A 17,138-nucleotide genomic window follows, 5' to 3' on the forward strand; every position below is an offset into this window, starting at 1 on the left:
CCTAGTGATCTGCATTCCCTCGGTATGTGTGGATGGATCAGACTGAAACAGACAGACTCTGCGTTTGGCTGCATGCTGGGTGGGTTTCAGAGGAAAGTCCATCTGTCTTCCTCTTTTCTTTATAGTGGAATTCCACACAGGAACATGGTTGTATATAGTTTGTGTGATTTCACTTTGTGAGAGGAATTGTCTTAACTGATTTGAACATACTAGGACTTTATTAGGCTAATGAAAGTGTAATAAAAGTTAAATGTTATTTCCCTTCCTTATTGCAATACTCACTGTAGAATTTGGATTAGTTACTTGTATTGTAAAACAGAAAACCTTTTACAAAAAGGGCTTGATGGGTCTTAAATTTCTAGTCAAATTAATAGAAGCATGGAGCCAAAATAAAAGCAAAGGATGTTGCTGTCTGACTAACGTTGGAGCACAGTGTATACTGATCTTTTCATTCATTCAGCATGTCTCGAGCTCAGCTCACATTTCGACCGAAGTGTATGTGATGTCCCAATAAATTATACAGCTGCACCTGTCTCTTGGTTCCAGGTTTATTAAGGCCTTCCGAAAGGCCAGCCAGGCCCATTGGGGATCATGCTGGCTGTACAATCACCCGTCACATTCCTTCTCATCAGCCTGCTCTGTGTCAACCAGCTGCAGCCGGGCCACGCATCAGGTGAGAATCTCTTCAATGACCAGACACACATGCCATAGCAATGTCAAGATTATTTATTCTCTTCTCTGACTGACTTGATGTGTTGCTGTATTCATTTATTGTTTATTAATAATACATATGAATTGTTTTAAGATCAGACAGTGTTTAGATGACTGAGCCTTAATCTGTCATTAAAACATGTGTTGTAATAACATATTATAAAAGAATTGCATTAACTCAAAAAGCTGCTGCTGGCTATTAAAAAGGCTGTCAGGGTTTAGAGATTTTCAGTAATACAAAGATGGAAGGACCTAAACAGTTTTTTCCCATGCTGTGGAAAAGGATATTTTTAAACAGAATACCATCTCCCTTATGGCAGCCATTCTGAACACCTGATCAAGGTGCCACGTATACGTCATGTTTGGGTCTGTGTGGATGAGAGAAAAATGAGAAAATATATTTACCAATACAATTTTAATAGCAGGACTTCAGCAGCTCCTAGGTGCAGTTATGCTGTCCTCTTGTGGCTGAAAAAAGACACAGAACTCAGAATATGTATTTATTTATTTTTGTGTGAAATGTCCATAAAACAAGGTGTCCCCAACATGCATTCTGCCTTTAGTTGTTTTTCCCCCAATAGCTTTATTTGCTTTGGATCAAATTGATTTCAATGTTACAATGTAGTGTGTGTGTGATGAGACACACAGGGTAAATAAAGGTCAGGCGAAATCTCCATGGATGATCTTTTGAGAAGATAAATGTCTCATTTAATGAGATGATTAACAACATACCGTGTCATGTTTGGTTTTAAGTGAATTTTTTTTAATTTTTTTTATTGACAAAATGCAGAAGAGAATCAGGTAAACAATAATAGCACGTGAACATCAAGTGTACAAACTTATGAAGATAAAATTAAAAAATAAACATACAAGGCAATACAAACGAAGAAATAACAGAATCATTACATAGACAAAAAAAAAAGAAAAGAAAGAAAGGTACACGAAGACATAAGTTTACAATTAATCAGAGGTTTCAGGGGAAAAAAAGCTCTACGGTTTCCACAATTGTAATACTTTTTTGTTATCCAACGTTCTAAGTGACTTCAGTAGAGATTTAAATTCTCTGAGAAAAGGTATACAATTAGGACATGAGTTAGAAAATGTCTGCTTGTGAATATAAAATTTGGCATACAGAATAATGAAATGAATTAGATACTCAAGAGCACCATTTCATGAATTATCGTAGAATCAGATGATATCTTTAAGGTTAAAGGAGTAGACAAAGTTGTTGGGTTAAAAAAAGTAAGACTCCAAATCTGTCCAAAATCTTTTGGATATTTCACAATAATAAAAAAAAAAGTTAAGATGTCGTTTCAATATTCTGTTTACAAAATGTACAGGAAAATCTAGCAGGTTTTAAGTGAAATTACTGGCTTCCATATAGACACGGTCAGTGTCATAGCTTTGTTAAAACATATTGATAAATGGTACAGTTATTTTGTCATAGTTGTATATGGCTTTTCCATTTGGACACATTTTAAAAAACCTGCACTCCAAAAAAGTTTGAAACTTGCCTTTGTTGCTGCCAATGCTGTGATGAAGTGGTGGCGCCCTCTAGTGGTACATGTTTAGATAATATTCATGACTATAAGCCAAAGCCAAGTACCCAGCCAGTGTATAGAGCATGGGTAAATCAGAGGAAACTTTCCTTTACGGTTGGTGCATATAAGCATTTGACTTGTGGATAGTGTGCATAATTCACATCTTTCAGATTGTGTTCATCAATGATGTGACAATTTTAGTTCTAAACTGTACAAATGTATTAGTTGCTCAGCTACATTTCCATGAGATGTCTGTTATTTCAATCGCATTACATTTTGTTTCTGCCTACACAGAAGAGATCATATTCTCTTCTTGCGAAAAAGACGTTAATGTGTTCATACACTTCACCTCTTTGTGACTGCATCATTAAATGTGATCACATCTCACGGGGTTGGCGCTCCTAAACTGTACTTCCAGAGCAACAAAATGTTTTCATCTAGTGGCAAGGTAAAACAATCCCAAACTAACTTTAACTTCATGAGTCATCGTCTGAATCAATTTGAGTGAAGTGAAGTGGTTTGTTTTTACAATGTCGAAAAAAGTCCATAACTGCTTTGCTGACACAAAGGGTAATCATACACTGGAGAGTAATATAATGTATTCAGGCAACTTAATTAATTAGTTGTTGTGACCGCTGCCATTTTGCAACAGTTTTCAGCATCTGTAGGAATGCTGTATTTCATCCATATGAAATGAACTACAAATATCTGCTTGCTGGTAATGGGTACATTGTTTTTTTGTTTTATTTTAAGTTTGATTACTCTATTCCACCACTCTGTCGATACTGAATACATTTACTAAAGATGAATGAATAAATAAATAAATAAATAAAAGAACAATCCTGGAAAATGTTCTTTAGTATAGTATAATATAGTATAGTAAGGTTACCATACAAGCAGGCCTTTTGTAGACTAAAATGTCCCTTTTCTTCAGCATGGCTGCCCCTTTACAAGTCCCACAACAATACTCTATCGGTGAGATTTATTGACTTAGATTCCTGTTCATGGTTAAACTTAAGCCACTTAGGAAAAAAGATGTTCATGTCGCACACGGATAAGTTAAGCTATTTTGTCAATTTTCTGTTTAATTGTATTACCCCCTTGTCATTGTCCCCATGCTAACAGATACAGATAAACACAGAGGGAACCATGAGGTCATCACCCAAACACCTGCATCTGAGCCAGCGTCTGAACGAGACAACAGCCTTGGATACAAAGGTACAGTCCTAAGTGCTAAATGTGATTTGTGCATGCATTTGACACAATAATCATGCTTCCCTTTAACCAACCAATGGAGAGCTTTGATGTGTTGAGGACAGTTAGATCTTACTGCCCAGCTTTCTACACAACATATCCCCATCGTTCTTCAGTGTCTTGTCGTACACCATGCTGTTGCAGCCTAATCTAGTGTCAATTCAGCAGAAGGTGTTATCAATCAAGAGTGTGTTGTACTTTTGATTGTCACTTACAGCAGTTGCAACATGGTAGGTCTCTTGTTTTTTTCTTCTTCTAATTTTGTCATTAATCAAAATAACATCTGTGTTATCCAATTATTTTTGTTCTACCTCTAAGCGGCCTGCTTTTTTCCTGGACTTATCTTGTGAAAATGTTTTAAAGAAATGTCTGAAATAAGCCTGGACAAAGCCAGCAGTCAGTAAAGTGGTGCCCCAGGTTGTGCTGATTCTGTATTTGTCCTTTGAAAGATAAAATGTTGAACCCAATTCCCAGGAAGAGGACTATGTTTCCTTTTGCTGACAAATACTCTAATACCACTTAATGCCAGTTCAGCAGCTGCAGACCTCAAGCGCTGTGTCCATAGCCAACCCAGTTCAATCCCCTCTCCCTTTGCTTTGACATTTTATGGTGAGGGCTCTGACTGGAATGTACTGAGATAGAACAAAGCTAAACGTTTAGCAGTTCTCTCCCTATAGCCTCTATGATTTTGGAAGATGACAAAATAAGACTTTCTGCAGTCTTTCTGACGCCTGGAGCAAAATTAAGTTAAGAAGAAGAAGAAAATGAGATGCAAAAATAATGATGTTATTGGCCTTTTTGTCTTTAATGGGCAGCAAAAACAATGTTTTTTCTTTTTCTTTTGTGGACTCTCAATCGGAGCTCTTGCTGCCTTCCATCTGATGTAGTTTATGTGGAGCTAATGGCTGTGAGAGGGATTCTTTATCCGTCTGATTTCTCTCTCAAGATAAGAAGCCCATTTTTTTTTTTTTACCTAAAATCTTTGTGGCCCAGCAGGAAAAAAGATGACAGTGAGATTGTGAGAAGTTGAAAGGATGGCCTAGTCTTAACGACTAATAAGACCATCCGGGTAGCTGCCTGTTTGCCAATTTGGAGGGAGATCGAGAAGAGCAGAGGCATGGCTATTGCATCAGCTTTTCTTACTGCGTGATCGTCAACGTGAAGGCTGTCTCATATTTTGCCTCAACACTTTGTATAACCCTGAGCAACTATAGTGATGTGCAGTGAGAGGCTGACAAATATGCAAAGGTATAAACGAGTGGAGTGAAAAAGCCAAAGAGCTGTCACTGTTAATAGGAAATAGGGGGAGCGGAGATTCAGCATTGGACATAAAAGCAAGAACGGGGACAATAATGTAGTGACAGTCACAGCTAATGGCAACAATGTGTTTCATACACAAAAATCCATACATACATCTAAACAGCTCATACAATTCACTTGTTCGTGTCATTCAAATCTGCATTTCACCCCTGATATCAGGTTGTTGATGGACAAACCAATCAACAGTGACTACTGTAATAAAGGACTAGCCAAGGCCAAGTTTGTTGGTCTGTGGAGGTTCCAAATTATTTATTCCTTCATAAATATTTTTTTGGATTTGGCTTTGTGCTTTTTGGAGATATTTTCTCCCCTGGCTCAGAACCAACTGGAGAGCTACTTTGGAGTGAAATAAATCAATAAAAATAGGTTTCAGTACTTGGCACTGTCTCCTCAAAATCCTAGCCATTTTATGTGCTGTGTTGCCATGAAGACGTGCATGTCTTTGTGTCCATTTTTCACCATCTGTTCCTCGAAATATTGGAGATGCTTTGAATTGTGACCAATTGTGAAATGTACGATAGAACCCAGAACTCACAAACCCTGCAATTAGCTGTGTGCACTGATCCTGTTGTTATGTTGAAGCCACCCACACATAAAGCAAGAGCCCCACTGTTGAACATCTATCTTCTTGTTATTTGTGCTTTAGCCCTACTGTGATGACAGCTAGTTTATACCTGTCCATGTTTATCATGAAACTAATTATACAGTCATTATACGACAAAGACAATATTGTCCTCTACAGTAGGCTACTATGGTACTAATGCAGTAATTCAGTCTCAGCCCTCTGAGCAGCCAGAGAGTCTGGAGGAAATGGCAGAGACCCTTGTTGATTTTCTGTAGGGAACAGTAACACAATAGCAATGTGTCTACCCATAATTTACCATATTTTACTGGTTGTTTTCCAACCGTGATGGCTCAGCATATAGTGCAGGCTCCATTCAGCAGAGCCACCAGTGGTTCACAATGGGCAATTAAAGGATTTGAGGCGAGAGGTCAGGGAGGGCCGGGTAAGTCAACTTTTTTCAGTCTAAATGTGACTTGAAAGACCAGAAGCATCACTGCTTTTTTCTGTACCGTGTTAGTAAGACAGAGCGATTGAAGTTTGTCTAAATGCATAATTATGTCTCTTCTCTTCTGTTACTAATTTTGGTTGGACATGTGAAGGGATTTTAAAGTATACCCTTTTGATTGTAGGAATGATGCGTGCATTTAACTTGGCATATTTTTGTAGTGTCATGCAACCTGCCTGCCTATTCCACTGTGGGCTTTGGGATCTCAGTGCCTCACTGCCCAGACTGTGCTGCAGCCCTGCAGCCAGCAGAGGGAGTGCTGACCTGTTTAGACAACACAGGACATTTCTGAGTTTCATATAGATGTTGTAACTATTAACTTTTAAAGGAGTAGTCTTTCTCAGTTCAACATGTATTTTGTTGAGGTAGACTAGTTAATTAAGTCTATGTGGTTATTACTTCCACATGTTTAATATCAATAGTCATTTTGTTTCTAATGCCCTCAAAATGTCATTTAATTTCCCAGTGGTATGTTGAGAGGTCAGAGGGTGAACACTTCATTGATTTTTGTCATGGAAAGAAGAAGCACAATGCTGCACTGCTGCCAGGTGTGGATGAAGGGACATTTCACTGGCTCATTAGGAATACAGTATGTTTCCCATATGTGCTGCCTGAGCTGGTCCCTTTAGGTTTTAATGAGGACATAGTATAAGATGAGCATCCCTCCGTCTTGATGGGAGGATAAAAATAGTATAAATCATTCAGCAAGGTCAAATTTTGTTTCACTTTCAACAGTAGACACACTTTAAAATATTAAGTACATTTATTAAGGGAATTCTGCCGTTCATAAACGACTCTTATGAAAGTGATGTGACTTAAAACAAAGCGTTTGATTGTTGCAGCCAATTGGATTCATAATCGAAACAGCTTGACTTAGGCCTATGGGACTTGATATTACTCTATTGGATATTACTATAACTCTACTATAACTATAACATCCACATTCCGTAGTTTGCAGTAATTGTGGAGTTTATCAGGTTGCTGTAGACTGGATCTTTTTCACAAGGGACGTGCTTGATGCAAAGCCCAGTGGAGCCTCGTGTTGTGAATGTATCCTTATGTGGTTAAATGGTGCCTGACTCGCAGGAATCTCCTCTGCACAACAGAAAAGCCTCTGACTGGTTAGGAAAACCAAACCAGCACTGAGCGCAGAGACGCGCGGCGCCTCATCCAACCAGCACCAGTCCCACGAAACCGGGCTAAAACTACACGTTTAAACCATTAAAGTGGCTGCAACTGGACGCTTCTACTCTTCGGATTCTTGCTCTCCATTCAGCCGCGGAAAGCTTCTCCCGAAGTGGAACTAATAGCGTATCTGATCACAGATGAATTCCGCGAAGTTATCAGCATTTGGAAGTGAGGAGTTTGATAGGAGTGGAGAAAATCCAAGTGGCATTGAGTGGATTACTTCTCGAGTAGCCCGCAACGATGCCTCCGACTGATCCCAACTCTGATTCTAATAGAATTTCACTCTCCGAGGAGCAGTTCTGAACAGTATTATCTTTATTATTGCGGAGTTCAGGAACTCTCCTCCACACGGATCCCCATCATCGGCTTCGCAGTAGAAGTTGTGATTTAGATGAAATAGACCACAAAGCGCAATCTAACTGGATTTACACCGTTTCCAGCTTCTCTTGAATGATGCCTGCCTGTCTGACGGGGATTTACTGTCTACTGGCATTTCTACAGATTTGTTCAGGTATGAGTTGCTTATTGCCAATACAAGCTTTCCTTATGTTTTCACTATGGGCATTTTCTAGCTAATGTGCTGTGTAGAAAAATTTGATCAGTCATGGCACCCTGCGGGTATTCCGGTCACCTTTTCTCTGTGTAGCCAGCAGTATCTGTATGTGGCCCCTGACCCATGCTGCGTGCTGAAAGTGACCCATTTATCTATGCTCTGCTGCAGTGCAGTGAAACACAGCCTTTTAGGAGCAGCTCTTATCACACTGGTGGAAATTAATTGCCACAGTTAGTGTCATAAGAAAAAAAGAGAGAAAAGAGTCAGGTTTATGTGAGGGGATGTTGCTTAATATATAATGTTAAAGTTAATGGCATTCCAGCATGCATGCAATGAGTCAAAGTAGGCCATATCGGTACTAGGTTATCATCCTCAGTCCTCAGTGGGTGCATACATTACATAAATTGAAGGTTAATGAGGACCAGAGACACTTGGACGGTACCTTTGCACCAAGGTTCCATGCACTGACAATGTCATGTATTCTGGAAGAAATATTTAGGCTAAATATGTTCGGATTTTTTGAGTGAGAGAGAGAGAGAGAGATCTAGATTCCCAGTCTACTCTGGTAGTTTAGCTTACAGTACTTATCTTCAGTTTTGAATGTGCCAACTCCAGAATACAATCCAGGGTGACATTTATGTTGGGGAATTAGGCATTGTCAGACATCATCTGAGACAAAGAAAAAAAAGCTTTGGATTATACACATGTACTAGCTGGATGCTGTGTTTTTGTTGGAGAGTCGAGGTTCATTATGGGAAAATGGCCAAGCATAACATTGATCTAACACTGATATTGCAGGTGGAGGTTGTGGTGCACATCAGCAAAGACAACGTTTTTGTTGGAGTGCCGACAACATACTTACTTTCCACTAGACCTTGTTGGCTCACACATTTTTCTTTCGCCTCGATCCCAGCTGACGTTAGCCGCTGTGTCCCAGTCAAGCAGCAAAGGTTGAGGATTGAAGGAGCATCACAGACATCACCTCCTCCACCCACTAGGTCTGAAAAGGCACACTAATATTATGCAGAATATAGTAGCAACTACAGTCACACAGACTAATACTGTGGTACTGTAGGTATCTTCAGTCCAGATATTCGATTAGAACAAAATCTTTTACCTACAGTATGCACCTGCTGTGCGGCACAAGCTGTTTAAGCCTGGAGGACAGCACGCCAAATAGAGAAATAAATAAATAAATACAATCTCTCCACTGTATACATAAAAAAATATATATTTTCTTTTACATATTTTAAGCTGTGGAGTGAATTTTAGGCTAAAGCTTCAGCCTAGAATAGGCAGAACAGTGGTTAAGTAGCAATTTTTGTTCATTCGCCAGTAATCTTACAAAACGTCAATGCATATTTTCTTGAAACCACAGGAAAGGGCACATGAGAAATCTGAATTTCTTTTATTGTTTTTTATTTCAAGAGTCCCTCAAATTCCCTACTGGCGCCAGTTTTGTTCACTCTGTAAGATAAAGACAGCTGTCAGTAACATTAGCAATGGCCACAGACTGAAAAAAGAACAATATATTTTCAGCACTAGGGCTTTCATAAGTGTCTGTCACTGAGTGATGGCTTTATTTGGCGATGGACTTCTTTTCTTTGACATTGTAGAGGCAGTTTTTTTCCCAAGGTTTTTACTTCTACGAGAGCTGAAAATCATTTTGCCCACTTCAGAATACATTTGGGTTAAATCTTATTCTTGGGTGTGACAACGTTCTTTAAATTCAACATATTATGACTGTTATTTATGTAACATTTTCCAAACCAAAACTAATGCACCAAATGTTCTTTCTGTGACCATTGCAGAAGCTTTCGACATGTGGATATAATACAACCTTATACCAACTATTTTCTTACATTTCAGTGGTGACTCAAAAAAGGAAACATACTTGTGTACATACAGGCAAAAAAACAAAATGTGTGACACCAATTTTCCAGTTTGTTGTCACTAAATTTCCAAACCGACAAACTTGGTAACCACACAATCCTGAGCGTTTCAAGAGTACTCAAGGATATTTGTGCTGTTCTATACTTTTATGGAAGTTTTCTGAACCTTCAACATGAATTGAATATGTTTATTTGCAATCTGAAATGTACACCTGACATGAAACAAACCCCATTATTTGAAACCCAGATACAAAGATATTTATTCAATGATCTTGACCACTGAGCAATGGGACCAGACTTCTGACAAACTGTCACTGATGGGCCCAGCACTGCAGTTTTTAGCCAACATGTGTGCGTTGAAAGAGGCAATAAGGTTTACAGTAAATTTACATGGCACTGGCCAGGCTGAGCCTGTGAGTGAGTGTGTGTTTACCACATCCCTATCCCACCATAAATTACAGGGATTTTTAGACATTATATCTGGGATAGCTGCCAGGTTTACATGCCTGTCCTTGAAAATGATCCAATGCGTAACAAATTGCAATCAGAATGATTACATGTCTTTTATCCATCCTTCTTTTGTTTAATGTATACCAACTCATCCCTTTCTATGGTATCTTGACTGTAGCATAAACACGTACAGTGGTCCATCATTAAAACATTGAGCTTTTGAAGCTCGGCTGTTAAGTGACTTCATCGCACTCAGAACTAAGGGAAACCTGGAACTCCCCTTCGTTGAGAGTTTGCATAATAAATCTGCCAACGATAATTGGATGATACATAATAATCTAAATGATGGCCATTAAAAGCATACACTCGTGTCGAGATGGCTTTGTCCCTTTCATCCCCCAGATCTAAATTATGCATCCTCAGAGTGATGCTGTGACTTGCATCACCATTCTACCTGCTTTGTTTGATGGTCTGTAAACACTGTCTAAAAAGGAACCATGGGAAAATAAAATAAGGGCTCATCCTATTATGATGGTTGTCTCAAGTGTGCTTTCAAACAACAGTACAGGATTTGAAACCCAATCTCTTTGGCTGAGACTGATAGGATAATTATCTTCATAATAACTGTACTAGCTCAGCTAATAACTAGGCTAATTACTTTAGTAATAAGTGACCAAGGCCCTCTGAGGCTTGTTTTACCTTTTTATAGACCCCTTTGTCCATGTGTTATCAGTGGAGAAGTAAGTACAAGATGTGCTCAGAGACCAGCAGAACACAGCCTAATTCCATCACTGGTGTTGCAGCAGCCCCACAGGGACCAGTTTGATTGAGACGTCTGGCTGGCCTGCTGGAGTTAGTTGCACACAGGTCAGAGTTCACATGTACCTACTCATGCCGCTTTGGCGACCGACACTCAATGGCTGAAGGAGGTTGACTGGTGTGACCCAAAATACTGCACAGCACTTGTTACAGAACGCTGGACTTTAAGTAATGATAGCTTGATTGGGGGAAGCTGGCCTGCTGTGTTAGTCCCCTCAGCTAACAAGACTCCCTGTAGTCTCTGTGGTGGTGACAATGATTAGCGGAGTACCACCACTACTTCTCTCTAGACTTCTTCTCTATGGATGATGGGGCTGATAGGACATCTTTGCACGTAGGCGATAATTCCTTTGTTGAAATTGTCAAATTCCTTCGTTTTATTCCTTATATATAATGCATCTAATAGGCTTCACTAAATATAAATGGTTGGTTGGAAAGCATCTTCATTATTGTTGTTTATTTCTTGGAAGATGCCAATGTGAAGGATAGAATAATTTGCAGAAACTACTCTGTTTTTTTAAGAAAGGTGCACTGGTTGCTTGCTAATTTAGCGTATTTATTTCATTCTTCACTGCTGTCAACGCCTCTGGCACATCGTGCTTTTTATCTTTGAATGGCTTTAAGGCTTTCAAGCCATTATATTTTTCTCACCCATCCTTGGGATCCATTATAGCTGGTTTTAGGGCTATTTCTGGCCTGCTTTCTTAAGCAGTTTTTGTGTTTATATTTTGAAAGACTTAAGTCGGACAAACACCTTTACACCTTAAATTATATTTTCATTCTTATACAGAGCATCCACAGAGTCAGATTATGTAAAGATGCCTTGCTTGACACAAGTGTTTTTGAGGTCATCATTGTCTTATACATACATGCTCATGTGAACTTTGTCCCTCAGAAACTATTCTGGCATTGAAACTGAGAGTGTATCCCTCTTGTCTCTCAAACCCCTGCAGACGTTGCTGCAGTTGTTTGCTTCTGACTGAATGTGCATACATGCATATGTAATGGTGTTGGCGCAAGCTTGTTTTAATGTGTGTTTTCGGATTGTGTTGCTGAAAGCTGTGATTTGTGATTGCTTCCCTTGTTTACTCACTGGTGTCCTGCGGTGCAGTGAGGCCGAGCGTGGTTGCCAACGCTGGGGAAAGGAAGCTACTGAGAGCGTTAACAAGCGCCTGCGGGCCTGGAGTTCACAGGTCATCACACCTTCTCAAAGGGAAGCACATATATGTACACACCCCCACACACACATATACACACACAACTCCTCATTTTGAGGATCGATAACTATATCTGCCTGCCCCACAACGGTTGCAGGTTCCTTGCCTGAAGGGTCCTCACACCCATACCATTTCCTTTAACCTTTTCTATTCATCTGTGTAAAAATAGAATCACAGCACAGTTCATTTGTTCTGTCAGCAATTTCAATTGTCAATTCATTTTCATCGGCAAGCTCTTATTAAAGCACAACAGTGTCTTAGTTAGGTGCAACCACAACTCATGCATGAGCTGAAACAAACAATTTAGCAATGAAATGATAAAAAACTACTTTAAATTAACCATGCAAGTATAAAAGCATGAAGCTGAGCATAAAATAAAATATTAAACATGAAGTTTCAGGGTCACTGGCACTTCAGTAATGTAATAAATCAAGCAGACACAAATTGCACTAACCAATTTATTTAGTCATTTAAGTATGTGTTTTTTAAGCTGATAAAATGTTATTGTGTCCACTGTGTCACAGATCACATCATACTACTGTGAAAACAAAATGAATAAGTAAGAGCAATAAATAAGCCTAATATGGATCTGCTAAATTATTTTTTGTGTCTTGTGCTTGTCACCCAGAGGTGATGCTCTTAGTTCCTCACAAGAAACCGTCCTAAATAGTGAACCAATAGCCACGCTTATCTGGACAGACTAGCTTCTAAGCTCAGAAATTCCCGCCGTTTTGTGGTTTTCTCTGGGCTGTTTGTACTCCTTTGGCCTATCCTGTTCTGAGGTCAGTGTCCAGTGTGGCTGTGTGCCGGTAGTTTCTTACTCTTGATGATCAAGATGGGCATTTTTCTTTCTTACACGATCTCTGAAACAAATGGTTGGTTATATATGGTCCTACAACTTGTGCATCCATCCTAGCAATGATTGAAGTGCTGCATTGGTTGCTTTCAGAGTGATGCGGTATTCCTCAAGGATTTAGGGTTCAAGAGTAATTGGGAGCATGAATATTTTGAAAGGACAGCTTTAAAGGTTATAATAGTATAACCTCAGAGATGCTTCTTAAGGTCGCCTCTGTGTGTGTCTCCTCTCCCGTCAGGCGGCTAATAATCAATAGAATCAATATGCTCCCAGTTTGGTAAGGCATGTAACTGGGAGCTACAGATGTGTTCAGTTCAAGTGGGCCATTAAAAAATATAATAAAAAGAATCAAGAATAATTTTTTTGACACATTCAGTTGGTTGGATTCTATGACATTTATTTGAAATTCTAATATTATAGTTTATTCTGACAACCTTGATCAGAACACATCTAAACCAAACCCAGTCTTTCACTTGGTTCATTAGATCCCAGTGAGCCTTCCGTGATGATGAAGAGAGCGGCTGGAATCAGCAGGCCAGTGTGAGCATGATGCCCTCAGGACTGGCCGTGTTATTACAGGGAGATGAGTTCCCTTCATTAATCAGAGGTGGACGTTGGAATGTCTCTCAAAGAATCTCTAGCATTTTGACATAGTCTCATTAGCTAGTGGGAGAGCCAGTGGGAGATGTTTGTATTATGTAGGAATGGCATGGTATTGCACACTGTGAATGAAGATTTAAATGGATATATTGGCCAAGACAGATACTTGTTAACTGGTTTATTCTTAGTATCTAAAGTGACTTTCTTTCATTCAGCATGAAGAGATTTCAATTATGTTGAAGAGACTCTGTGTTTAGTTTGTTTGATACAGGGATTAACCATATCCAACAAGTAATATGTTGTAAGAACTAATCATACAGTATGTAACAAGATTATGATATGCCGTTATCTATTCCTTTGTAATAATGGCAATCTTTGCAATATCCTACGCTTTTTTTGTAGCGTTGTTGTATTGTATTTCACCTACCGTATCACAGTGCTTTTATTACTTGCTACTTTTGATGTCTCACTGACCAGTTCACAAGAAAAAAAAGAACAGATACATTTTGCCATCTGCTAATTCAACTCTAGAGTTTGTGTAAATAAGACACTTTTATGGTTAAAAAAGAAAAAATATGTGCCTTGGATCTGGGCTGTACTTTCTTACATTCCATTTCTCCCATTTCCGTGCTGGGTTACAATGTAGCCGGTGGCCTTCTTTTCCAAGTGCATATTACTAGGAGTTGCAGAGTGGAATGATAGCAAATGACATCTTATCATGTTTTTAAAAAAATGCCTCAGGTTAATGAGGAAGAAAGGAGGAAAAAAATTGTGGACAGGGCTAGTGTCAAAGTGTTGAAGAGGGAAGCGATGCCACATCTGCAGTCGTTTGTTTCTATGTTATGAAATACAGTCAGTAATTAAGTTATGTTCAGAATATGTATGTATGAACACAGAGATAAAAGGAAACTCCAGACAGTCGTGAATCTTACAGACATTTTGTTCCCATAGCCTGTGATTTTCCACTGCAGTAAGAACTACTTCCAATCAACCAAATTACCTGCACCGCTTTGCTCACTTCAAACTGTGGCTTTATTGTGACATGCAAGATTGGTATCAAGTGTGGAATGTAGCCAGATTTGTAAAGCTACTTTATTCCAAACAGTGCTGGTTTGGCAGTGAGAGGGATGACAAATGGTTGCGTTCAGCTCTTTTTTCACAAATCATTGCAATTACATTAAACGGTCGAGTGGAACCTCTCTTCAACCAGCAGATCATTATAACTTTTGCCAAGATTTTCAGATTGTAAGTTTTGCACTCTTAAAGCAATTTATTAAAACACCCAAAATAACGCTTTACCTCAGAACCACCTCATACCCTCAAACTCAATCCACACAATGTAGCAAACCAAGCTGGAAAGCTGGGCTTGAACTGTGTTCCTCACGTCAACAACCGAACCCAGAGCCCCGTGCCAACATGAGATCAAGAGCACCGCCACGAATGGAGCCAAATAAAAAGCTGTTCATACAGATAACTTCTGGAATTACTACAAGATGAGCAGTTTTAATCACCTTTTTAAAAAAAAGTAAAGGTTAAGCTTTTAACTCTTTATAGAACTGAAGTCTATTCATAAACACAATCCTTCATAGCAAAAACGAAGTGAAAAGCAATTTGTCAAGACACACTTAAAATGATATCTGCCCAGTGGAAGTGATTGACACAAGCAGGTTTGCTGTGGAACAAAAAGAGGTCAGTATATTATGGATTTCTTACAGCCGATTTTCTTCCATGCTGAACTTTGACTTCTTGGCTGCTCCCACTGCGGTGCTTTATTGACACTTGTAGTATTGCTGCTCCCCGCAGGTACTGTTGATAGACTAGTGTCTGAAAAAGTATACACATACTATATAATGTCATACACTGTGTTTATAAACAAAAATCCTAGCTTTATGTATTTATTTAGTGATTCATATTCCCATCATCAGTTTAAGACATTCATCTTTGGAATGGGTGACGTCAAAGAGGTAGATTTTGTGCAGAAGTGCAAGGTCTAATATTTAAAATGAAGACTGTATGTCCACCAAGGCAGCAATGTGGCACCACCATCAGATGCAGCAGCTGTGTTTTGATAAGATTTGTATTTGGCTCCTTGGCTTGACTGCTGCCGATGTGAAATGCTTTAAGATTTGAAACCGTTTTGAGAAACAACAAAAACACATTTGATTCTTTAAATATATATATATATATATATATATATATATATATATATATATATATATATATATATATATATATATATATATATATATATACTCTACCGGTCAAAAGTTTGGGGTCACTTAGAAATTTCCATTCCACTCCATTATAGACAGCATACCAGCTGAGATCAGTTGCATTGTTTTTTTTAACCAGGGCAGCAGTTTTCAGATTACATTATGTGCTTACACATGGGTTCTCCAATGTTTTCTCAGTTAGCCTTTGAAAATGATATCAGATTAGTAAACAGAATGTGCCTTTGGAACATTAGATGAATGGTTGCTGATAATGTACAATGTAGATATTGCATTAAAGATCAGCCACTTCTTTCTACAACAGTCGAGAACCCTTTTGCAATTATGTAAGCACATAATGTAATCTGAAAACTGCTGCCCTGATTAAAAAAAACAATGTGACTGATCTCAGCTGGTATTCTGTCTGTAATGGAGAGGAATGGAAATTTCTAAATGACCCCATAGTGAAAAAAAGCAAGTAAATGGCACACTTTCATGAACCTGTTTCTGGTTAATAGGCCTACATTTTATTTGCTTATTAGTCACAGAGTCTGATTGCAAGGAAACACAGACACCAAAAGAAGACTAAGTCAGTCAGACTACCTCTGATGTGGACAGAGAGACATTTGTATATGCATTTGTAAAAGTTTTTTTTTGCGCAGATGTTACCAAGTGTAAATGTAAATCAATTTACAAATGTAAATCAACTAGACGGGTATTAATACCATTCGTCTAACTCTTTTACTACACAGGTTATTAGCAATGCCAGCAAAATGGAATGGCTGCCATGTACACAGCACTAACCTATAATCTCCTGTGGCTGAGTGCACCCTCGTATTAATGTCTTCTTGGACTATTAAGCTAATGCTATGATTGTTTTAGTATCAATGCAATCTAAAGACATCCAGGGGTCTGGGCACTCATTCTGCCACTTCATTAAATTGTAATGAGTAATTGAGAGTCAGAAGAGCAGTTTAGAGGCAAATCTGAACTTGTTTCTGTGTTAAAATGTCTGTGTGTTTGTTGGTATTGCGATATTGTCTAATACAGTGCATGCATATGTCTGTGTCTTCACGCACATTCATTCAGTGGGACTCCAGAGTAGAAGAAGTCCTGTGAGAGGGCTTCAGTTTTTTCAGATGGGTTTGGTGCTCAGGGCAAAGTCTCTCTCCCTTCACAATATGCCAGTCAGTTCACATCTGGGCTGCCACTACCAGGGGCGCAATTAAGACCGAAAATAAATGTAGGTCATGCAGACATGCACTTGTGACATGCAATGACGCAGCATGAAGCTAATGTAATATTAATGTATTAACTCAGTTAGTGTAGCAAACATGCTTTTTAAATGGCAGTTTGATAAGTTACAAGCCAAAGGACATGAAGGAAACATGATAGAGTACAGATGGTCAAACACAAATTATGCAGTCTATTTAACGGAGTATACGGAATACTGTAGA

The 17,138-nt window shown here is 38.8% G+C and overlaps 1 protein-coding gene across 1 annotated transcript in view; it reads left to right on the top strand.

Annotated features, from left to right (window-relative positions):
* Window positions 1–552: 552 nt before the first annotated feature.
* Window positions 553–17,138, top strand: part of LOC144528005 (roundabout homolog 1-like) — an 84,923-nt gene continuing 68,337 nt past the window's right edge. Inside the window, exons 1-2 of the mRNA XM_078266398.1 lie at window positions 553–673; window positions 3,378–3,470. Coding sequence (XP_078122524.1) covers window positions 592–673; window positions 3,378–3,470 — 175 coding nt within the window. The 5' untranslated portion in view covers window positions 553–591. The remainder of the gene's footprint in view (window positions 674–3,377; window positions 3,471–17,138) is intronic.

This window comes from Sander vitreus, chromosome 13, assembly GCF_031162955.1.
Source record: "Sander vitreus isolate 19-12246 chromosome 13, sanVit1, whole genome shotgun sequence".
NCBI classification, from domain to species: Eukaryota; Metazoa; Chordata; class Actinopteri; order Perciformes; family Percidae; genus Sander; species Sander vitreus.